This window comes from Babylonia areolata, chromosome 3 (genome assembly GCF_041734735.1).
Source record: "Babylonia areolata isolate BAREFJ2019XMU chromosome 3, ASM4173473v1, whole genome shotgun sequence".
Lineage (NCBI taxonomy): Eukaryota > Metazoa > Mollusca > Gastropoda > Neogastropoda > Buccinidae > Babylonia > Babylonia areolata.
The window spans coordinates 41,267,648-41,290,147 of NC_134878.1; the positions used below are offsets into that span (position 1 = coordinate 41,267,648).

General features: G+C 45.9%; 1 protein-coding gene across 3 annotated transcripts in view; it reads right to left on the bottom strand.

Moving 5' to 3' along the window:
* LOC143279988 (protein patched homolog 1-like) overlaps positions 1-22,500 on the bottom strand; it is a 156,756-nt gene that overhangs the window by 51,013 nt on the left and 83,243 nt on the right. For all 3 annotated transcript variants that reach the window (XR_013054979.1, XM_076584392.1, XM_076584393.1), the window contains exons 4-11: positions 12,802-12,988; positions 12,195-12,264; positions 11,703-11,800; positions 9,946-10,072; positions 8,944-9,036; positions 2,246-2,367; positions 1,369-1,516; positions 725-856 (exon numbers count right to left, since the gene is read on the bottom strand). Coding sequence is in view for 2 of the 3 variants with exons in the window: in XM_076584392.1 (XP_076440507.1) it covers positions 725-856; positions 1,369-1,516; positions 2,246-2,367; positions 8,944-9,036; positions 9,946-10,072; positions 11,703-11,800; positions 12,195-12,264; positions 12,802-12,988 (977 nt within the window). In the remaining variant the exon portion in view is untranslated. The remainder of the gene's footprint in view (positions 1-724; positions 857-1,368; positions 1,517-2,245; positions 2,368-8,943; positions 9,037-9,945; positions 10,073-11,702; positions 11,801-12,194; positions 12,265-12,801; positions 12,989-22,500) is intronic.

Genomic DNA, 22,500 nt, shown 5'->3' on the forward strand with positions numbered 1-22,500 from the left:
AAGATCAAAAACAACAACAGCACGAAATGTGTTTACATAGCGTTGAATCATGTGCAGAGACAAATCTTCCACATGAAGAGTCATGCATGCGTGTGAATGACTGGTGTGAAAGTGCTTAGATCTGTCTCTGCACAAGAGTCAGCGCTATATAAATATTATTATTATTTATTATTATTATCATGTGCCTTTCAAATGCACAAATAATTATGAATCAAAGAAATGGAAAAAGACACTTTATAAGCGTAGGTACAAGGCTAGATAAACCATGAATTAAGTATATAAAAAATGATAATCAAGAAAGAATAAGTAGCAAACAAAAAACTAAACAATACAAAAATGATGAATACACTGATACAATGCAAACATAAACTCATCAGTAGATTCACTGCATCATTTCTCTTTCTCTGAAGAGAAAACAATTTATGACAAAAAGAAATCTATTGGTTTTCCACGATGAATCAATTCTTTTTTTTTTTTTGGAAATATGAACACTAAATAAAAATAATCAGGCACAATTGGAAATAAACAAATAAACAATGTCACAGAGACTGATCGCAGACACTCTCAAACTTGGAGCGTGACGGCACGCAATAAACCCTGACGTCCTAATAAGTGAACCCAGTCAAAGACCTTCATCTATGTCCAGGAATCGGCCAACCACCAATCAGAAACAGCCAGATGTCCATGGGAATCAATGAGACAGACGGAGACAAAACCAACTCACCATGAGGACGTAGCCAATAACGACCCTGGTGACGGAGATACTGGAGAAGTCCTCCATGATGTCCATCAGAGAAGTGTAGGAAAAGGAGTAGATGTTGTCCCTCGTGGTGGCGTTGTTCACTTCGTTCACAACCTGCCCGTAACAATGACAAAAACGGTACTGACAACAGCAACGACGACGACCACAATGATGACGACTTTGATGATGGTGGTCATGATAATGGTAAACACACGCAGGCACAAGAGAGAAAGGAACTAACATACAGTGAAACAGAAATATCACTTGTGGCACAGATCATTACAGTGTGAGGCTGACTGGTACAATGATAGTCTAAGAGGGACAGAGCGAGGATGAAAGACGGAAGGGGAGAGGAGAGGGAGGGAGGGAAGAAGGAGGGAGAGTGAGTGAGAGAGAGAGAGAGAGAGAGAGAGAGGAAAGAGAGAAGGGGGTGGAAGATGATGGCAGTAACCGATAATTAGAAGCCCACAGAACGAAACAGAAATACATACAAATAATCTACCAAATGGGCATCCAACCAACCAACCAACCAACCAACCACACACACACACACACACACACACACACACACACACCATGCTAACATGACAACAGGAACAGAACTGAGACTATGAACCACCGCTCACCGAGACAAACTTTCGCTGCCACTTTTCCAAGACCGATCTGGCGGCTTCCACATTCCAGTTGGTACCCGAGGTTTTCAGGGTGTCTGACCAGTAGTCGTACAGGTTCTGCTCCCCCATCAGCTGTAAGATGGACTGGTAGGCTTCCACCCTGACAACACAGACAGCCCACCAACACTCAGTTTATATGTATGGCTTTTGGATGCTTCACAATCACAATTCAGTACAAAGCCGCCTTAACGACAGAACAGTTCATAGTTGGTGTGTTGAACTAAACTTTCTCTACATATTGGAGTTATTACTGTTCAGCTCAGTGCCCAGCCGAAGTCATGGTTGATCCTACGGGCAGCCAGAAAGACCCCACTTCGGCCCAGAGCCTTCAGAGTTCACATGAATGTGAACTCACATCCCTCGGGAAACCTTGGTTAAGGTCAAACGACTCGTACCCTGTTACGAACAGGGCAGTGAATTCATGTTCTCTGTGTCTAGGGCTCAGCATAGGAAGGCGGGGCCCAATTCTCTCCTTCCATCGTTTTTTAAACTTCCCAAACCCAAGTCATGTGCCCACTCACACCTGAGTGGAGTGAGGAAACTCGGAGTCTGTGCCTTTTCCCAAGGACACAACATCCAGCTGAAACAGGGCCCCCCAACCCTGATCACTGGTCAACACTGGACCGGAAGTCCACGCGTAAACGACTATGCCACGACGCATCCCAATCTAGCAGTGCCAGTGTGCTATTAGGTACAGGAATTACTCTCCTGGGTATAGTGAAGAAAAAGACATACGTCAGCTTTACCAGTGAAAGAGGTATCGACGCTGTCTAGCTAAATAAAAAAAATGTCAATGACTGACTTCGAGATTCCCCGTGACGACACTGACCTGCTGATGTGGCCCGTCTTGTTCTTCATGAGGCCCCCGAACAGAAGGTCCTCCGGCCACTGCATGTACTTGCTGGAGAACCCGCTGCACCCACCAGTCAGGATGCCGCCCAGGTCCGGCACCTGTCACACAACACACACTTCACCCTGCAGCTTTCTGCTGTGTCATTAGAGAGACAGACTGAAAGAGAGAGACAGAGAGAGAGAGAGACAGAGAGAGAGAGACAGAGAGAGAGGGGGACAGAGAGAGAGACAAAGACAAAGAGAGAGAGAGAGAGTTTGAGAACTGAAGAATTTTAATCTCATCTGACTGTAAGTCACCATCCTGTATACAACTGGGGAGTACGTGCTGCACACATATCGCACTAAGAATAAATCAGAAAGAAAAAAAAACAACCACAAAATATACAATAGACAGAGAGAGAGATGGAGTGTGTGTGTTTGTATCTATAAGTAAAAATGATCTTCATTCAGGGTGAAAGTTTTCCCATCCCGACCCCTGAAAAAGGGCAGCGTGCATCTGTGTGTGTGTGTGGTGGGGGGCGGGTGAGGGGGGGTGCGTGTGTGAATGTTATGAATGATTCAGATCTAGTACCTTGGAATGCTCAAGATGAACAGCCATGATGATAATATTTGTTCAGTTATCCGGGATTGTGGAACGGAATGATGATCGGTAATGCAACGTGCTTGTCTGAAGGCGGTCTAAAATCTGAGTCTGTCTGTCTGTCTGTCTCTCTCTCAAATGTATTATAAGTTAAGGCAAGTTTTGCTCTACCCTTATCACACTACCAACGAGTAGTGTCCAAAGTGACTCATCCATGACTCATAATCTAAGTTATTAAAGATGTATATATCATATATATTTGATTCATAAGCAGGCATATCTCGCTTGACTCATCATACCAACACACACAAAGAACACCATGCTCGTTCACTACATATGCATACTTCCCCCTCCTTCCCTTCCTCAGAGAACAGAGAATCTTATTCCACCCATATTTTTTTCTCTGCAGATCACCACTTCTCCCTCTCCCTCTCTACTCCCTCTTATTCCCTCCCTCCCTCCCACCCTATGAAAACAAAGAATCCTTTTCCACCCTCACTCTTTTTTCTTTACAGATCGCTCACCCACCCACGCCCCTCCCTCTCTCTTTCTTTCTTTCCTTCTCCCCCTCAGAAAGCAAAGAATCTTTTTCACATCCATATTATTTCTCTCTGTGCAGATTGTTCACACTTTCCCACCCCTCATCTCTCCTCCCCGTCCCTCCTCGCCCGACCGCCCCACCTCCCCCCCCCCCCCCCCCCGCGCCCCCCACCCCCCTTTGTCCTTTCCCCAACCCACACAAAAACCTCGCACCCTTCTGCGACAGACCCCAAGAGAAGGAGGAAGCAGTGCATGACACCAGTCCACCCCGGTGAGCGATTTGTACCCTCAGACACTTGGTGCTGGGTGGCTGGGTGGGATGTAGGGTAGGAATGGGCATGGGGGCTGGAAGAGAGTGGGGAAACATTCCACGTCCACCCTCTCCAATGACTTCCTTCCAGTCCTTTCATTCTCGCCGTCCATTCATTCTGTCAATGTTCTGTCTGCCTGTCCTCCCGTCCTCTCTCACCCCACCCCCTTCCTCCTCTCCCCCCTACCCCCGCCTCTCCGTCACCGTCTCTCCGATTCATTATGTCCACATCCTCATTTACTGCAATGTACAAACATAAGCACACACACATAAACACACACACTCACACCGCCTTCCTCCCCTCTGGTGTTGACTCCCCCATCAGCAGTTTCAATTAACCCTGGCTCCGCCATCATCACACACACACACACACACACACACACACACACACACACACACCACATGCATAATCACTGGGAGAGAAAACCCCACCTTTCTCATCAAACCTTCCTCTGCAGTGAGTGTATCTCCACGTGAACCGTGTAGGTAGGAATGGGAGAGAGAGAGAGAGAAAGAGAGAGAGAGGGAGAGAGAGCGGGCGTTGCTGAAGTGGAAAGAGGAGGGGACAGAAGAGAGAGGAAAGATGGTGAGAGGAGAGAGAAGGGAAAGGGTTGGGATGAGAGAGAGAGTGGGGGTGGGGTGGGGGAAGATGTGGCGTTTGTAAAGAAGAAGAAAAAAATCGAAACACCCACCTCTCATTCTTACTGTGCAGTGAAGAAGCCAAAATTTATGGTACTCACATACCAATAAATCGTCCCCCTCTCTCCACCCTCCCCCCGACCTTTCCAATCTTTTTCAGCACAAAAAAAAACGGATCTTATAATCATCTCGATCTTCTTTCCCTCTGTCCCGAGACGTAAAAAGAATCTGTGTGTGTGTGTGTGTGTGTGTGTGTGTGTGTGTGTGTGTGTGTGTGTGTGTGTGTGTGTGTGTGTGTGTGTGTGTGTGTGTGTGTGTGTGTGTGTGTACTGACGTGAAAAGGAAAACTCTGTGTGTGTGTGTGTGTGTGTGTGTGTGTGTGTGTGTGTGTGTGTGTGTGCGCGTCTACTGACGTGAAAAGGAAAACCCTCTCTCTCTCTCTCTCTCTCTCTCTCTGAACAAACAGAACCTCACATTCTCATTTCTCTGTTTTGCCCAAAGACCACGACTGCGTGGTGTTAAACAAAAACTCCCCACTCTTTTTCCCCTCTTTCCATCCCTCCACACGCCCCTACCCCTCCGAGTATTCCAATTTCACTGAACGGATATATATGCATAACTATTTGGTATGATTATATTACTAAGTCTAGATCTGGTACTTCTAATATCAAATAAATAAATAAATATGATCCTTTGTATACATGTTCTGTTGTCACGGGAAAGCCCGCTTTTTTTTCTCCTCATACTTCCTCACTTACTCACTACACTCGATGTTTCACAACTGCACACCCACTGTGAAAGAGCCGAGACATAGGCATGGGGTTTGGGATGCTATATAGTGGAGAAAATAAGTGCGAGCAATAACTGAACAACCCTTCCATACGTTCGAAATAACTGTGCAAAGATATATAAAGAGGACAAAAAGAATTCTCTATTAGGGAGAGAGCCAACTCTGCCAGATACTCTGTATTTGGGCACAAGCAGCGAATTATCATCCCCTGAGGTAAGTTGATCCCGAGACTTTGTTTTGTTGGAGTTCTCAATCTTTGCGGGACAAAGTCAAATTATACAGAATTACATATAAAATGACCACAGATAAACAGACATGCTTTCATCATTCTCCACTCTACATTTCGTCATTCTGCTCGCTGCATTCCGTTCTTCTCACTCGATGCTGCATGGAACAATTCATCCCACCACCCCCTACCCCCTCAAAAAAAGAGACAAATGGAATGTTGATTTCTTTTCTCTGTCTGGACCGCCGCTACTGCAGTCGTCTCTTCTCCCAAGTTGGTACAATTCCTTCCCAGACAGACAGGGGATAGATTTTCCAGCTTGAGACGGTTTCTCACCACCACCACCACCACCACCACTATGCACACTCCAAAGCCATTCTCTGCTCTGCAAACAAACTCTCTTCTATCACGCCGGAGGTCGGAAGCCAGAGAGGAGCCCACATCTGTCCGTGTACACTGATTTCAATCTCCAGCCAACGACAGTTGTTGACTTGAACGACCTGCCGAATTGCGGCCTCATGGCCATGTTGTTCTGTGCTTGGGTCTTGGCCTGGTGAGGGTCGCGTTGTTCGAGGGGGTAGAGTCCTGGGTGTCTGTCCGGGTGGGAGGTCATTCTTCTGAACACAGGGTTCTTCGTCATTTCTTTTAGTGTCCCCTTTCAGTTCACGTAACGGCTATGATATTCACCTTGTCCTGCAGTCTCCCAGTCAACTCCAGCTGGCTTCAGATCTCCGGGGGCCAAGTCGCTCTTCGTTTTCGTCTTCTCTAGCAGATTTCAAGCAATCCACATGCATTCCATTCACCCAGTCTCCAATTACTGTTCTCAGCTACGTCTCGGGACGCTCTTTACCTGACCCTGATTGGCTACCGATCTTTTGAACTGGACTGGCTTCTGGCTTCCAATGCTGGGACACTGATTGGCTACCGGTCTTTTGAATCTCATTGGCTCACCAGTTCGGTCACGTTGATTGGCTACATATCTTTTTGGATCAGATTGGCTTCCAGTACTGTGATGCTGACTGACTCAACCAGACTGGGCGCCATACATCGTCCACGAAACTTGGGCAATCGGCGCCTCAGCAATTCAAGCTTCTGCTTCCTCGTCATTCTTGCCTCTGGTTTCTCATCCCCGTCTTCTGCCTTGTGTCCCAAACCCTTTCCACACTAAAGTTCAATGCAAACTAATTTCCCAGGGCCGTGGTCATTGACACACAGAAAGAAACAATAACAAAAATGAATAAGGAAGAAAGGTCTGTCGCCTTTCTCTGTAACGCCAAACGCGAGTATTAATCGAGACTTTCTCCAGTTGTAGGCGAGTGAGGGGGTAGAGGGGAAAAGGGGTGGGGCGTGCCATGTAACACATGAAGAGAGAAAGTTGGGTGGGCGGAGGGAGAGAGGAAGTGAGGAGGTGGGAGTAGGGGGGAATTGTGTGGTTTGGGAGGTGGGTAGCGGGGGTGCGGGTGGCTTGGTAAGACGACACACACGTGAACAGCGGTGCTGTCTAGGGTTCCACCTCTTCCCCTGAGCAAACAGTCCTGTTTAGCCGCCTGTTTACCTACCCCCGCTGCACGCTATACCCGCTCCCCCACCCCACCCCGAGAGAGTGACAGACAACCCACCCGACCCTCCGGACCAGGCACAAGATCTGAAAGGGTGGTGGGTGGAAGAGAAAGAGAAAGATGGGAGAAGTGCAGAGTATGGGGTCAGGGATGGGGTAGGGGTAGCAGGCTAAGGTTCTGCAGGTGAGAGAGGCCTTGGCAGCACGCAAAGAAAATACTCATTATCCGCGCCTCCCGCACACAGCGAGGTCTGTGTGTTGGGGGGAGTAAGTCAATACCAGCCATGTCGGCAAGGGGCTGGGAGGGTGAGGTGGAGTGGGGCGTGAAGGGTCGGGTGGATGTTGGGAGCTGGGAAAGGAAAAGCGGTGGAGGGGGGGGGGCGGAGTACGGGGGGCGGGGGGTAGGGGGGGGGACAAAGAGACCACAGTCTGACACCTCAGGCCCCGTCTGAAAGTCTGGTCCTTGAGGCTGGCTCTCCCTCCCCAGTGGTGAGAGCAGATAGTGTGCATTGATGACGATTACCATCTGATCTCCTCCCGTCTCCCCTTGTCCCCAGACCCGACACTCTGTCTCCCCAGTCGTGTTTTCTTCTTTTTCTGTCGCTGTTATCTGTCTGGAAATGTCCTTCCCCTCCTTTTTTCTTTCTTCCTCAGTACATGATCTTTACGATTCTCCATTATTTTCCTCGCAGGCCCACCCAGTATCTATGACATCTGTTCCCCCACTCACCCAACCCCCACAAACTGTTCCCCCATTCACCCCACCCCCATAAACTGTTCCCCCATTCACCCTACCCCCACAAACTGTTCCATTCACCCCACCCCCATAAACTGTTCCCCCATTCACCCCACCCCCATAAACTGTTCCCCCAAGCACCACACCCCCACAAACTGTTCCCCCATTCACCCCACCCCCATAAACTGTTCCCCCACTCACCCCACCCCCATAAACCGTTCCCCCATTCACCCCACCCCCACAAACTGTTCCCCCGTTCACCCCACTCCTATAAACTGTTCCCCCATTCACCCCTACCCAACAAACTGTTCCCCCACTCCCCCCATCCCTATAAACTGTTCCCCCACTCACCCCACCCCCACAAACTGTTCACCCATTCCCCTCACCCCCACAAACTGTTCCCCCACTCACCCCACCATCATAAACTGTTCCCCCACTCAACCCACCGCCACAAAATATGGGCCAGACAACATCTTAACATCACAATGAGATATAGCCATAACTTCACTAAGGTGGTGTCTTGAAAGTGAACGATTCACAAAAAACATATGCCTACCCCCACTCCCCCTAACCCCCTCCATGCATTTATGGAGACAAGTTACGGAGTCGTCGTTATGACATTTAACTGCCTTTCTGTTTTCAACAGCTGCACGAATCTGAACGTTCAGACTTGTTGCCACCGCTCTGCGGATCTCGCTCAGCTTTGTGTGTGAAAAACAAACAAACCCTGAAGTGTCTTCTGTTTTTTCCAGGATACTGCTTTGCACTGGGCACAAAAGGTCAAGCGTGAAAGAATCACGCGTGCAACGTTAATTGTGTCTTGTCGGGAGCACGTGACTTGGTACATTGAAGAAGGCCTGTAACTTTCGCTGGAAGGAATTCGGAAATACATCCTACATTGTACACTGACATGGATTTTGAAATCACGGACTTTAGTATAATTCTTTTTTTTTAACCAGTAAATAAGGTAAAAGCGACAGCCAAACTGATTCGACGTCAACATTCTTGAACTCACAGAAATTTGAAATTGCGTGCAATACTGTGTAGCACAGAATGTGACCAAGATAGGGGAGGGAGATGGTACCTGACAGACAGACTGACCGAAAAAAATGGAAAATAAAGATCACACACAGACAAGTATACAGCGAGACAACGAGACTGACACCAAGAGGCGGACGGAAACAGTGACGCAGAGACACAGAGAGAGAGAGAGGCAGCAACAACAACAACGACATCAAGAACCAGCAACAGAGGACACAAGACATGGGAAGGAAAGACCGAGGCAGCCTCTCTCACCTGCTTGCTGTGTTTGTTGGGGGCCGTGTCCGGGCACTGCTGGTCGTGAGGGTTCAAACAGGGCTTCTCCTGGTAGGCAGTGCCCACTCCAGACTGCAACACCACCAGTCCACACACACCGTCATCGTTTCCGTCATTTGTTGTGGGGGAGCGAGTGATCGAGAGAGAGAGAGAGAGGGGCCGGAGGATGTATATAGAATAGAATGTCTGTATTACCAAGTGTAAGGGATAGTACATAACAAGGTACAAGCTTTAATCGAAAATCATACACAAACACAGATACAGTAGAATTTAGGATACATACATGTGCATATATGAATGATGACTTATTCTGTTGTAAGTAATTGTTCCTGATAGGAGAGGGTGAGGGGGGAACCGACGCAGATCTATACAGACAAAGGGGGTGGGGGGGTAGAGACACACAGAGAGTGTGTAAGACACGGCTAGAAAGGGGAGAGAGGGGCTTGTTTTATTATCAATCTACAGCACATGTATTTCAAAGGAAGGTGACAGAACGCTAAGACGCTTAAGTTATCTATCAATACAGTGTCCGTGAGGGTCTGGGTTCCAGTCCCGGTCTCGCCATTCCTCCCTCTCTCTCTATGCACTCTACTATAGAGAAAACGTTGATCGACATGGGTTTTTCACACATAAATACACACCGCCATCCCACAATGCAAACAGATGCTTCATCTAAATTTAACCACAATAGCTAAAGAAAGAAAGAAAGGAAGAAAGAAAGATCGAAAGTCACAAACAACAACCAAACAATAATAACAACAACAAACTGATAAGGAGGACGATGATAATGATATTAGCGACGATGAGGGAAAAAAACAACAACAAAACAACCACGACAACAACAACAAAATGATGCTGATGACAACAAAGACGACGACGATGATGATGATGATGATGATGGAAGTGATGGTGATGGTGGTGGTGGTGGTGGTGCTGCTGCTGATGATGATGATGACGACGACGACGACAAGGACGACTCACGGTGTTCATGATCTCCTCCAGCTGCCGGCCGAGGTCCTCCGTCCTGTCGTTGTTGACCATGGCCGTCACGATGCTCACCGGGTTCAGGTTGGCCCACGTCAGCTGCTCCGGAATGCCGTTTATACCCCTGTCAACACCCCGGACACCGCTGTCATCCCCATCCCTCTGTCACTCAACTGGGGAGCCCGATTCGCCACTTCCCAGTTCTCCTATTTGCTCAACTACTGTGTGTGTGTGTGTGTGTGTGTGTGTGTGTGTGTGTGTGTGCACGCGCGCGCGTGCGTGTGTATATGTGCGCGCGCTCGTACCCGTGCACTTACATGCGTGTGTGTGTGTGTGTGTGTGTGTGTGAAAGACACATGGAGAGGCTGGATAGGCGAAACGGGAACGTCGAAACAAGACAAGGAGTCACTCTCATTAGGCCATTAAGGGCAGCGACACCGTCTGAGAGTAGGCGACACGGGAATAGGCGAATCGGACCTGCTACCATGCAACATCACACTGACTGGAAACACAGCGACTACGTCAGTCTTAACATCACCGCGACCAACAATTCACTGTCGACATCATGTATTAAGAACCCAAGTAATATCCATAAAGACACACAACTAATGTATGTTTGTATACATTTACATGTATGTTTATATACATATATATATATATATATATATATATATATATATATATATATATATAAAAGAACAAGGCCGACAGCCCTGTGGCATGTTAAGTGCTTGTCAGGTTTCCTTGGTCCAATCAAATTTCGTTTCGTTTCCCTCTCCCTCCTTCCCTCTGGATGTTAGAAAAAGCACACCAGTGCTTATCTATTGTCCTCGGAAATAAAGAGGATTTTATCTTGTCTTGTCTTGTCATATATTTCTAATCTTGTCTTTCTCTCTCTCTCCATTCCCTCCATCGCGCCTCCTACCTCTGTTTCCTTCCCTCCCAGTTCCATTCGGCCCAACCGCAGCCCCAGACTCCCTCCAAGCCCATCTTCCCTTCCCTGCTACCCCCACCCCACTCCCCCCAACGTCAGTTGTTGAGGCAGGCAGGGAGGGAGGGAGGGAGGAGGGGGGGTGGTTAGGGGGCCCAACCAAACCCCTGACGGGCCACCCACACAGCCAGGGTGTTGAACCATGACCGAGGGCATTCTGATCAGCCCCGGTAGGCAACAAAGCGCGGTCCCTCAAGCGTGACCAGTCCTCAATCCAGGCTGTAAACTGAAAGCGGTGAAGGCTAAAGCCAGTGATTCACTCACTGCCTCGATCCACAACCACAGATGATGGTATCGGGGGGGTGTGGGGTGGGGGTGGGGCGAGGGGTCGAAAAAGAAGATGGGGGGGGGGGGGGGGGAGAGGATTAACAAACCAAAAGACTCGGGAAAATGTACAATGAGCAAGTAAAGCTTAGTACAGATTTTCAAGAAGAGAACATGAGTATCAGAATTTAAAATAAGGGGTAAAAAGAAGGGTAAAATAAAGACTAGGAAAATGTATTTTAAAAAAACAAAACAAAGCGTAATATTCAAATATAAGATGTGAGAAAATGAGTATTCATATTCAAATTAAAAATAGGGAGGGGGGGATGGAGGAAAAGACAGAACCACGATCCAGAACAGACGGCTGACGTACTGAACTAACACAGAACGAAACGCATGGTATATCAACTCTCTGTCTCTCTTTAAAATACAAAACGGAACGCAGAAAATTATACGCCAACTCCTCCCCCCCCCCCCCCACACACACACACACACTCACCCAGTGTTAGCGGGGTAGTCGGGTCCAAGGAGCAAGCTGCCTTCCCAAAAACAATCCATGGGAGTGATTATCACACACGGTAACAACCCGTACAAAATCTGCAAGCACAGGCACATCCAAGTACAAATGGCAGCTTGCAATAAATTTAACGTCACAGCTTCTTGACAAACATGCGAAGCATACACAACACAACGAGCGCCTGTATCTGCGCACGCACACAATCCTTTGCATGTGCACGTTTAAATCGTATCAACACAATGAAAGTGGGAGAAACCACTTCAAATCAGACATTTTATCTATATATATATGTGTGTGTGTGTGTGTGTGTGTGTGTGTGTGTGTGTGTGTGTGTGTGTGTGTGTCAATCCTTTTTATCAATGCCTTCCATTTCATCTGTCCCACCTTCACCAACTCCCTCTCTCTCTCTCTCTCTCTTTGTTTTTGTTTGTTTGTTTTTCTCGCGCGCGATATTCACAAAGCAGGGGTACTTACATGGTCAAACAATTCATCTTCCACCAGAGGAAAGTTAGCGGCGTAACAAATATCCCGAAACTTCCACGTCCTGCAAAGAAAAAGAAGAGCGATGTGACAGCTGAAATCTGTTATCTGAAGAAAGAGAAGGAAAAAGATGATCACACGGAGAAGAAGGGGAAGAAGGACAAGGAGAAAAAGAAGGGGGTGGGAAGAGAGAGAATGGCAAGAAGAAGACCAACAACTACAACTCCTACTACTTGTTGTGGTACGACAACAACGACGACGGCGACTACACAAACAACAATGACAACAAGTGTTTTCAAACATGCATCGTATGGAAGAAGATTATGAAAAGCGAAATAACGAGAATATGGTTCAGATTCGGGTTCCTATTTTTTCGAAAGGCGAGAAAGACGAGACCGAGAAACTGAGACATATGGACACGGAGCACAGCGAGAGACAGAGGGAGAGACAGAGGTACATTCAGAAAAAAATATATTAAAAAAAGAATACACACACAAAAAAGAAGAAAAAAAGAAATCAACCACCCAACCACTCACACGAAACAAAACAAATCCAATATTCAAAAAACGACCCAACAAGAATTGAACCTCAAACTACTCACACTCCATCGATCTCCACTTGCACCTGCGTCGCCTCGTACACGGCCTGGAAGTGCAGCAGGATGGAGTCGATGTTCAGCAGGTTCTTCCTCTTCTTCGGGGTCTGGATGAGTACCTCGTAGGACGTCCCGCTCCCCTCGCCTAGTGTGTCGCGCGTGTACTTCAGTTCCTGTTCCAGCCGTCCCCCCTCTGCACACACACACACACACACACACATACATATATATATATATACAACGTTGATAGTGCCTTTCAAAGGTACTCTAATCAAATAAAAATCATGGTGACGGCAAAAGGACCAACTCTGGGCTGATCACCCGTCAGTTGGTTTGGGTTTTTTTGTTGTTGGGTTTTTGGTGTGGTTTTTTTTGTTTTTTGTTGACTCACTTGTGTAAACAAAGTGAGTCTATGTTCTAACCCGGTATTCGGTTGTCTGTGTGTGTGTGTGTGTGTGTGTGTGTGTGTGTGTGTGTGTAGGAAGGAATTTTGTGTGTGTGTGTCTGTGTGTCCGTGGTAAACTTTAACATTGACATTTTCTCTGCAAATACTTTGTCAGTTGACACCAAATTAGGCATAAAAATAGGAAAAATTCAGTTCTTTCCAGTCATCTTGTTTAGAACAATATTGCACCTCTGGGATGGGCACAAAAAAATAAAAAATGAAGCCTAATTATATGCAAACTGCATTTACTGTTATATCTATATTTTTTGTATTCTCTAAACTTGGCACTTTGATCTGATATTCTGACACAACAACAAGAGCAGTCATTGTTATCATTTTTTGTTCAAACAGGAACTTCTTTTGCTAAGCATGGAAGTTTTATTTATTTTGCAAACGTTTTGGTGCAGGTAGTAAAAAAGGGAAATTACTCTGTAATTAATGCTAGGGGACTTAATTTGCTTTAAACTGATCTTTCTCATCTTAAACATTACATTTTGAAATTATACTCAGTACATAAAAAGCTTGTGTGTTTTACTCTCAGTGTACAGGGCTTTCACTATGTTCATTCGCCCAAGTGGTCTTTTTCGGAAAATACTAAAATCAATACGACGAGTGGACTTTACAGATCTGTTGGCTGAGCCCTGAAGGTCATGGGCAAAAATTAATTGCGTACACATTCAAAGTGCGTGCTCATATTCTTCGCGAACGCGAACGACGCCATTTTGTTTCAAGTTGTTAACCTGTCCGTTCAATCCTATATTCAATGGACAATACACGATAACATGTGATGGAAAGTTGGAGAAGGAGACCGTTAAATATTTATTCTGAGAAAGATTTGTGAATGCCTCATCACTTACTGGATTATGCCCCAAACTGCCATAAAAATATCCACAGAATCAGTCGGAATTCACAGTCTAAAATTGTAAACCATGCGAGTTAATACCCTTGAGCTGATCACGATGAAACGAAAAAATTTCCAGTCTTGACTTTTCTCAAAATGAAGTCCTTTTCACTTCTTACGACGTTTAGAAGTAATTGTAACTAAACTTGTACATCTATCTAGATCTAGTGAAAACGGCTAAATGTTGCAGTGTGATTGCGGCGATAACCATTAAAAAGAATTTTTTTTTATTGCCCTTAAAGATTTTTTGAATGCCCAAGATACACCAGAATAATATGATTTAAACAGCGTTCTCACTGCGAATACCGCAAATGATTTACCGCCCTTTAAAAAAAAGTATGTTCAAATGTTAAATTTTAGAACATCAGTTAAGGAGCCACGATAGTGTAATGGGTAAGGCAGTTTCTTCTCACCCGAATACGCGGGGTTCGAATCTGTTTAGGACTTTTTTCTTTCTTTTTTCTTTTTTAAACGCGAAGCTTTATAATAACAAATACAGAACACATTTTAACGATTAGATTTTTTTTTTAAGTGTATCACAAGTGAGTCTTGAAGGCCTTGCCCCTCTTGTTTTGTTTTTTAATCATTTTAAGAGAACCAAGAGCAATGTTAAAAGATCAAGCAAAACGACTTCAAAAGACCAGTTCATCCACGTCTCGCGTCAAGTCCAGTCAGAGAAGCGAGTAAATATATATGTATATATGTATGTACGCGCGTGTGTGTGTGTGTGTGAGAGACAGAGAGAGAGAGAGAGAGAGAGAGAGTGTGTGTGTGTGTGTGTGTGTGAGTGTGTGCTGAATGAAGGGTCGGCTGCCCTGTGTGTGTGTCGGTGTGTGTGTGTGTGTGTGTGTGTGTGTGTGTGTGTGTGTGTGACCTAACTTCTATAAATTTCCCAGTCAGCACTGATTAGCGTTACTCATGGTTTCTGGACTGTATTCATGAACAGACCATTCGCAATTTTGTCAATTGATCTATCTGTTCAAAGTATTCAGACTGCGATCAACTCTGATGTCCTAAAATACTGAACCAGGTTTGTTTCTTGATTACATGACCGCGTATTAGTACTATTACTTATTGCTGTTGGGTTTTGTTGTTGCTGTTGTTGTTTCTTAATACGATCATGTGTTTGTACCCCTTCATGAGGAGCAATGGCCTACAGTTGAATATATCTAGATATATATATATATATATATATATATATATATATATATATATATATATATATATATATATATATATGTCATTCCGTATCCATATCTCTTTCTCTCTCTCCTAGCCGCACGCTCCTTATGCACTCGACCGACTCAGAAAATTTCACACGAACACTTTATCACTGTGACTGCACCGAACATCAAAAACATGTTTGATACACTGATAACAGACAAAATATCAACGAGAAACAGACATTCTCATTTCATGCCTCATGTTTCGTGCAACGATGGTTGAATGTTGCTGCCTTTCAACACGTGCACGCGTGCGTGCGTGTGTGTGTGTGCTGCGGTGTGGCGTGTGTGTGTGTGTGTGTGTGTGTGTGTGTGTATTGTGTATTGTGTGTGTGTGTGTGTGTGTGTAAGTATATATGTACATGTGCGCGTGTGTGTGATGTGATTAGCAGGCTCCTAAATGCGTGCGTGCATCTGCGAAAGCGGGTTTTAAATGATTCATAAACCCACGAAATAATAACATGTCCCATTTTCCATAGCATCCTTCAACTCTCTCTCTTGTCTGTTTTTGTTTTTCTTTTATTATTATTATTTTCTTTTTTATCATCATTATTCTTGCCCTGAAGGCCGGATGTAAACAAGCACATTGTGCTTACTCCTTTACCCTCTTAAAATTTCGTCCGTTCATTTCATTTTTTTCTCTCTCTCTCTCTCTTTCTCTCTCCCTCTCTCTGTCTGTCTGTCTCTCTCTCTCTCCATTATCTCTCTCTCTCTCTCTCTCTCTCTCTCCATTCACTCTGTCTGTCTGTCTCTCTCTCTCCATTCTCTTTCTTTATCTCTCTCTCTCCATTCACTCTCTCTCTCTCTGTGTCTCTGTCTCTCCATTCTCTTTCTCTCTCTGTCCCAAACCAACGACGGCTAAGCACAGAAAAGGACAGACCAAGTGACAGCAAGCGGGAGAGGAGATCAGATGGAGGCAGTGGAGACAGGTAATGGTAGGAAGTGGGAGGCAAGGTGGGAGAGAGAGCTCGGGTGAAGGAGAAGAGGATGGAGGTGGGTGGGTGTGTGGGGGCGGGGGGGGGAGGTGCAGGTGGTGGTAGCGGAGTGGGTGGCTGGAGGCTGGTCGACTGCCACAAGGTCACCCGGCAACAATAGTTGTGTGCCCCTGGTTAAGGCCCGACAGCCCTCTCCTCACCGTGACAACCTTCCCCAACTCTACCCCCCCCCCCCGCCCCCTCAACCGTCGCACACACACAGACAGACAAACACAACACAACACACCACAACATCCCCATTCTCAAACTTCTCTCCTCCGATTCATTAAAAACAAACAAAAAACAAATGAAAAATAAAGCCAAAGAAAAAATAAACAATCAAAACAAAACAAAATTATCAGTCTTATTGTGGCTATCGCAGTCGTCGTCACTGTGGTTCAAAGGAGGAGTGAAAAAAAAACCGAAACAAATCCCTGAGCACAATTTAAATTTCGTATTTTGGCGCGAGCAGCCAATCATATTGTGGTCAGGAACCGGGGAAAAGAAACAACAACAAACCTTAAACGAAATAACAACAATATAAAAATAACTGAAATTTTTTTTTTTTTAATTTAAAAACCGGAAGGTAACAACAGTCTTAGGTGGGGTCTTGGGAAGAGGAACAAGAACCCGGGACGTGACAATGGGGAAGAAGGGGGCCGGGTTGGGCGGTGGGGTGGGGGGTGGGGGTCTGGGGGTGGTTCGTGGGGAATGAAAGGAAGGGGGGGGTGAGGGTATTGGGAGTCAGTAGAGGTCAAACACAGAGGACCGTCACAGGTCGTCCATTCTACTGACTGGTGAATGTCTTCTTCCCCCAATCAGCGCGCGTGTGTCTGAGAGAGAGAGAGAGAGAGCACGTGTGAGTGCGTGCGTGCATGCATGCTATTGTGTGTGTGTGTGTGTGTGTGTGTGACAGAGAGAGAGAGGGGGGAGGGAGGAGGAGGAGGACAGGGTGCTTGTTCAATCCGCGTGCGCGCGCGACCAAGAAAGAAGGAAATGAGATGAATTGACACTCACTGTTCCTCCCCCAAACCAACCATCCCCCGCCTTGCACACACAAATGAAGAGACTTGTGATCACACGCTCAGGACGTTATTGTAGCCATAAAAGGTGATGTATCTTTCATCGATCTATTAATGAAGACTACATATCATTCAGCTGACCGTTATCCATTGTCCCAAAAAGATACATTACAACCAAACAAAAGCTGATGAAATGCAGAAACGGATCGAAGGAGAAAATAAAATAAATGTAATTATTTTATGGAAAGATTGCTTCAGAAATCTGTGCAGTTTTGGAAGAGAAGAAAGAATGAGAACTGGTACGAATACAAAACTGGAAGTCCCGCTCTCACTGAGCAACTGGAAAACTGTTCACACCTGTTGAACCATGTGTTCTCCTCTTCCACCCTACAGCTCACAGTCACAGTTATAATGTGCATGTGCAACCCGAACTGCACGCCCGACACAGGCACAGCTATGCACAGTGAACGTTTGTTACAGTGGGAAACCCGGGGTTCTTGTGCAGAGTACAAAAACATTGCACACGTGATACGTCCCATGCCACATTGCTACAAACTGAGTACAGTATGTACATACTTCTAGAGACTTCGACACACCCGTCACATATTTAGTGTGAGTCGACATAATATATATATACATTACGACAGGACACCATAAGTCGAATTCATTGCATTCTGTATTGCGATTTTCTTAAATGAACACTGCTTAATTCAAACCAAAGGGTCCCACGCACAATTCCACCCTCACCGGTTTCCAGTTCTTTTAAGAGTCTAATGGAGATCAAAGTGTAGACTGGTGCCAGTTCATCACACCGTGTACTATAATCACGTCACATGAACTGTTGTTTCGTTTATAAACAAAATAGAGACTGACAGACATGTATATGCCAAAGCCAGGTCTTCCCCAACTCTCTCTCCCAGCCTACACACAGAAGACATTGTCAACACGGCCACCGCCATGCGGACAGTGTGAAGGCTTCCACCGAGACATAGCCAGACCACCTCGGGACAAGCGACATGTAATTCGAGGCCATCCCCACCTCGCCCCGTTTTCCTTTAATGCCCCGGCTATCGCTTTTCAGGCAGGCCCACCAGACTTTGTGTCTGACCCCAACTGTCCCATCAAGCCGTTTAATACCCCGTTCCATTACGTCTCCGGGTGTTCTGTTCTGCGCTGTGCAGTTTCGGGCCGTGGAAGATGGTAAAGATGAGAGAGGGGAGGGTGTGTGTGTGCCTGGTTTGGGTGTGGGTGAACAGGAGGGTCATGTGTAAGACCATGAGAGGGGAGTGGGGGGTATATGGAAGGGAGTTCGTGTAGAGGGGAGTGGAGAGGGGTGAGGGGGACAGGCATGTTTCATTTCATCAGTCCTTTGGATAAAACACATCTACAATTACAACCCATCAAATGCATAAAAACATAATTATCATATTTGAACCACAGAGCGACAAGTTCAAACATTTAAACATGAAATTCACTCATGGGATGGCTGGTAAACCATAATTATACTGACCAAAGCAATATTGCAAATTATATGTATGCAGTTTGATTGACAGTAATACTCTGATACCCCATGCTCTGTATTGCTCAGTCTATTTTGAGCACTGATATATATATATATATATATATATATATATATATCTGTGTGTGTGTGTGTGTGCCCCCCGCCCCCCCAACAAAAAAAAGCATGAACAGATCGCTGTACCTATAGAGTTGTATGCTGGAATCCAGCAAGACGGGCACGCGCTACGTCTGGAAGACATAAATGACGGAAAGAAGTGGGGGGTGGAGGGGGTGAGGGAAGGTGGGGGTGCGGGCCCCGAGGGGAGGGTGGATGCTGGCTGGCAGCTGGGGTAAGAAGTCAATATAAAATACGTGCTACAGCAGTGGTGGGTTGGCGGGGTAGGGGGCGAGTTTTCAAAGACTTCCATCTATAATCCAACAACTAGTGCTGGTGTTGGTGGGTTTGTTGTTTTTTTGTGGGGAGCGAGAGGGCGGGAGGGGGTGGGGGTCGACTTGTGCACCTCGCGCGCGCCATGTCGCCACGAGCACTTCCGGTGCGTTCACCTTTTGCGGGCCTCTCTCGACTCACTCCCCCGACTAGGAGGAGAGTACAGAAACAAGGGAGACAACTTTTTTTTCCTTTTTTTCCTTTTTTCTTTTCTTTTTTTCTTTTCTTTTTTTTCTTTCTTTCCCCCTTTCAGGCTGTGATGTTGGCTTTTTCGGCGATGGTGGGGGTTACCCTAGAGGAGAGGGTAGGGAGGGGGTGGCGGTAGTGGGCTGCACTTTGCTGCTTCCTATTGTGTTCTGTCTTTGATGTCCTTGGATCCCCACATCTGTCTTTTAAATTTTATTAGGTATTTCAATGTGGAGTTCTGCTTTTTTTTTGCAGATTTAAATATTGATGGTCTTTCTGTTTCATTCCCGCGGAAGGTGAAGAGGGGGGTGGGGGTGGAAGAGGAGCTGCAGGAGGAGACAGCCCCCCCCCCCTCCCCCTTCCTAATATGTTTGTTCAGAGAACGCTGAATGGAGTCTACCCTTTCCTCATCCATCCACCCCCCCCCCCCCCCCCCTCCTCCTTTTCCATTCTGTTTCGAGAGAGAGAGAAAGAAGAAAAGAGAAGAGAAAAAGGAAGAGAGAGGGCAGAGAAAGAGAAGAAAAGGGGAAGCATCAATTGCAAAATCAATAATACACCACCTCTGCTTTTAACAAATATACAGAATATAAATAACAACGGCTCAGATGCGTAACCCACGTGTAACCCTACGCGCTGATCAAGCCTTGAGACTATGCCTATGAGATCCTGCCACAGATTCCTAGAGAAAGTGAGGTGTAGAGAGAAAAAAAGAAAAGGGTGAGAGAAGAGAAAGAGAAGAATGAGAAAGAAAAGATATATAAGAAAAGGGGAACAGAAAAAGAAGAGAACGAGAAGCGATGCGAAAGAGAACGAAAAGAGAAGGAGAAATTAATGGCCTTGGGTGAGAAGGGGAAAGAGAGAAAAAATGGTGATTAAGAAAAATGAGAAGAGGGAGAAAAAATGAGTGAAAGAAGAGACGTGGAAGAGAAAGAAAAAGGTGAGAGAGAGAGAGAGAGAGAGAGAGAGAGAGAGAGAGAGAGAGAGAGAGAGAGAGACTATTCAAAAAAATTATTCATAAAGCGCCTTATCAAATAATTTGCTCTAAGCGCCATATAACCAAAGAGTACAATGAGAAAGCATTATCTAAAATAAATGTTACACCATCCATCAAAACAAGCAAGTCCAACTAAGTGAGAAACACTAAAAAGATAAATGATAATGCAGCAAAATTACTATGAATACATAGCAAAATATAAGACAGACAGACAAATGAGAGAGAGACAGAGAGAGAGGTGTATTGAGAAGAGAAGGGTGGTGGCAGTTCTTACTGAACCCCTAGGTGGCTCCTGACATTTCAACCACCAGCTTCTCCCAGCCCCCCCAACCCCCCCCCCCTCCGCACCCCCCCTCCGGTCCCCCTCACCTCCATACCAATTTCCTTCTCTCATCCTATCCTTCTTCCTGTGTGGTGGTGTAGGGTGTTGGGGGGCGGTGGGCGGCTAGGTGTGGAGTGGTGGGGGTATGTGTGTGGGAGGAGAACAGGAAGGAGCGGAGGGGTGTGGGGGGTCGGGGGGTGGTGAGGGCGGAGGAGGGAGGGGATGCTGTGAGAAGTTTAGAGCATGGTGGCACTAAAACAAGTAAGAGAGAGAGAGAGTGTGTGAAGTTTCTGGGAGAAGAGCTGACGGTACTCAGGTTGTCTTGTCAGGTGGAGAGGGAGGAGGGGTGGGGAATGGAGATTCGTGAATAAGGAAGGAGAGTGGGGTGGAGGAAGAGCACAGAGAGAGAGAGAGGTCTATGTAGACTGTGGAAATGGAGGACTGGGGCGAGTTGGAGATAACAAAGGGGGACAATAATTTGTTGACATAAAAAAAATAAAATAAATCGACCCCATTTGGGATCAGTAAGACAGAGCCACCCCACTTTTTTTCTTTTTTTTTTTTTTTTTTATTAATCGCAGAAGAAAAAGACTTCCTTCTGATATGATTTTTTTTCATTGGGGTCGGATGGAGCATTGATTTGGGTAGTAGTGGTCGGTGGTTAACGGGGAAGTGTGAAAGTGAAAGAGGTTAATGGGGAAATGTGAAAGTGAAAGAGGTTAATGGGGAAGTGTGAAAGTGAAGAAGGTTAATGGGGAAGTGTGAAAGAGGTTAATGGGGAAATGTGAAAGTGAAAGAGGTTAATGGGGAAGTGTGAAAGTGAAGAGGTTAATGGGGAAATGTGAAAGTGAAAGAGGTTAATGGGGAAGTGTGAAAGTGAAGAAGGTTAATGGGGAAATGTGAAAGTGAAGAAGGTTAATGGGGAAGTGTGAAAGTGAAAGAGGTTAATGGGGAAATGTGAAAGTGAAGAAGGTTAATGGGGAAGTGTGAAAGTGAAAGAGGTTAATGGGGAAGTGTAAAAGTGAAGAAGGTTAATGGGGAAGTGGGGAAGTGAAGGAGGTTAATGGGGAAGTGTGAAAGTGAAAGAGGTTAATGGGGAAGTGTAAAAGTGAAGAAGGTTAATGGGGAAATGTGAAAGCGAAGGAGGTTAATGGGGAAGTGGGGAAGTGAAGGAGGTTAATGGGGAAATGTGAAAGTGAAAGAGGTTAATGGGGAAGTGTGAAAGTGAAGGAGGTTAATGGGGAAGTGGGGAAGTGAAGGAGGTTAATGGGGAAATGTGAAAGTGAAAGAGGTTAATGGGGAAGTGTGGACGTGAAAGAGGTTAATGGGGAAGTTAAAGTGAAGAAGGTTAATGGGGAAGTGTGAAAGTGAAAGAGGTTAATGGGAACTGTGAAAGTGAAAGAGGTTAATGGGGAAGTGTGAAAGTGAAAGAGGTTAATGGGGAAGTTGGGATGTGAAGGAGTTTAATGGGGAAGTGAAGGATGTTAATGGGGAAGTGAAAGTGAATGAGTTAATGGGGAAGTGTTAAAGTGAAGGAGGTCAGTGGGGATGTGAAGGAGGTTAATGGGGAAGTGAAGGAGGTTAATGGGGAAGTGGGGAAGTGAAGGAGGTTAATGGGGAAGTGAAGGAGGTTAATGGGGAAGTGGGGAAGTGAAGGAGGTTAATGGGGAAGTGTTAAAGTGATGGAGGT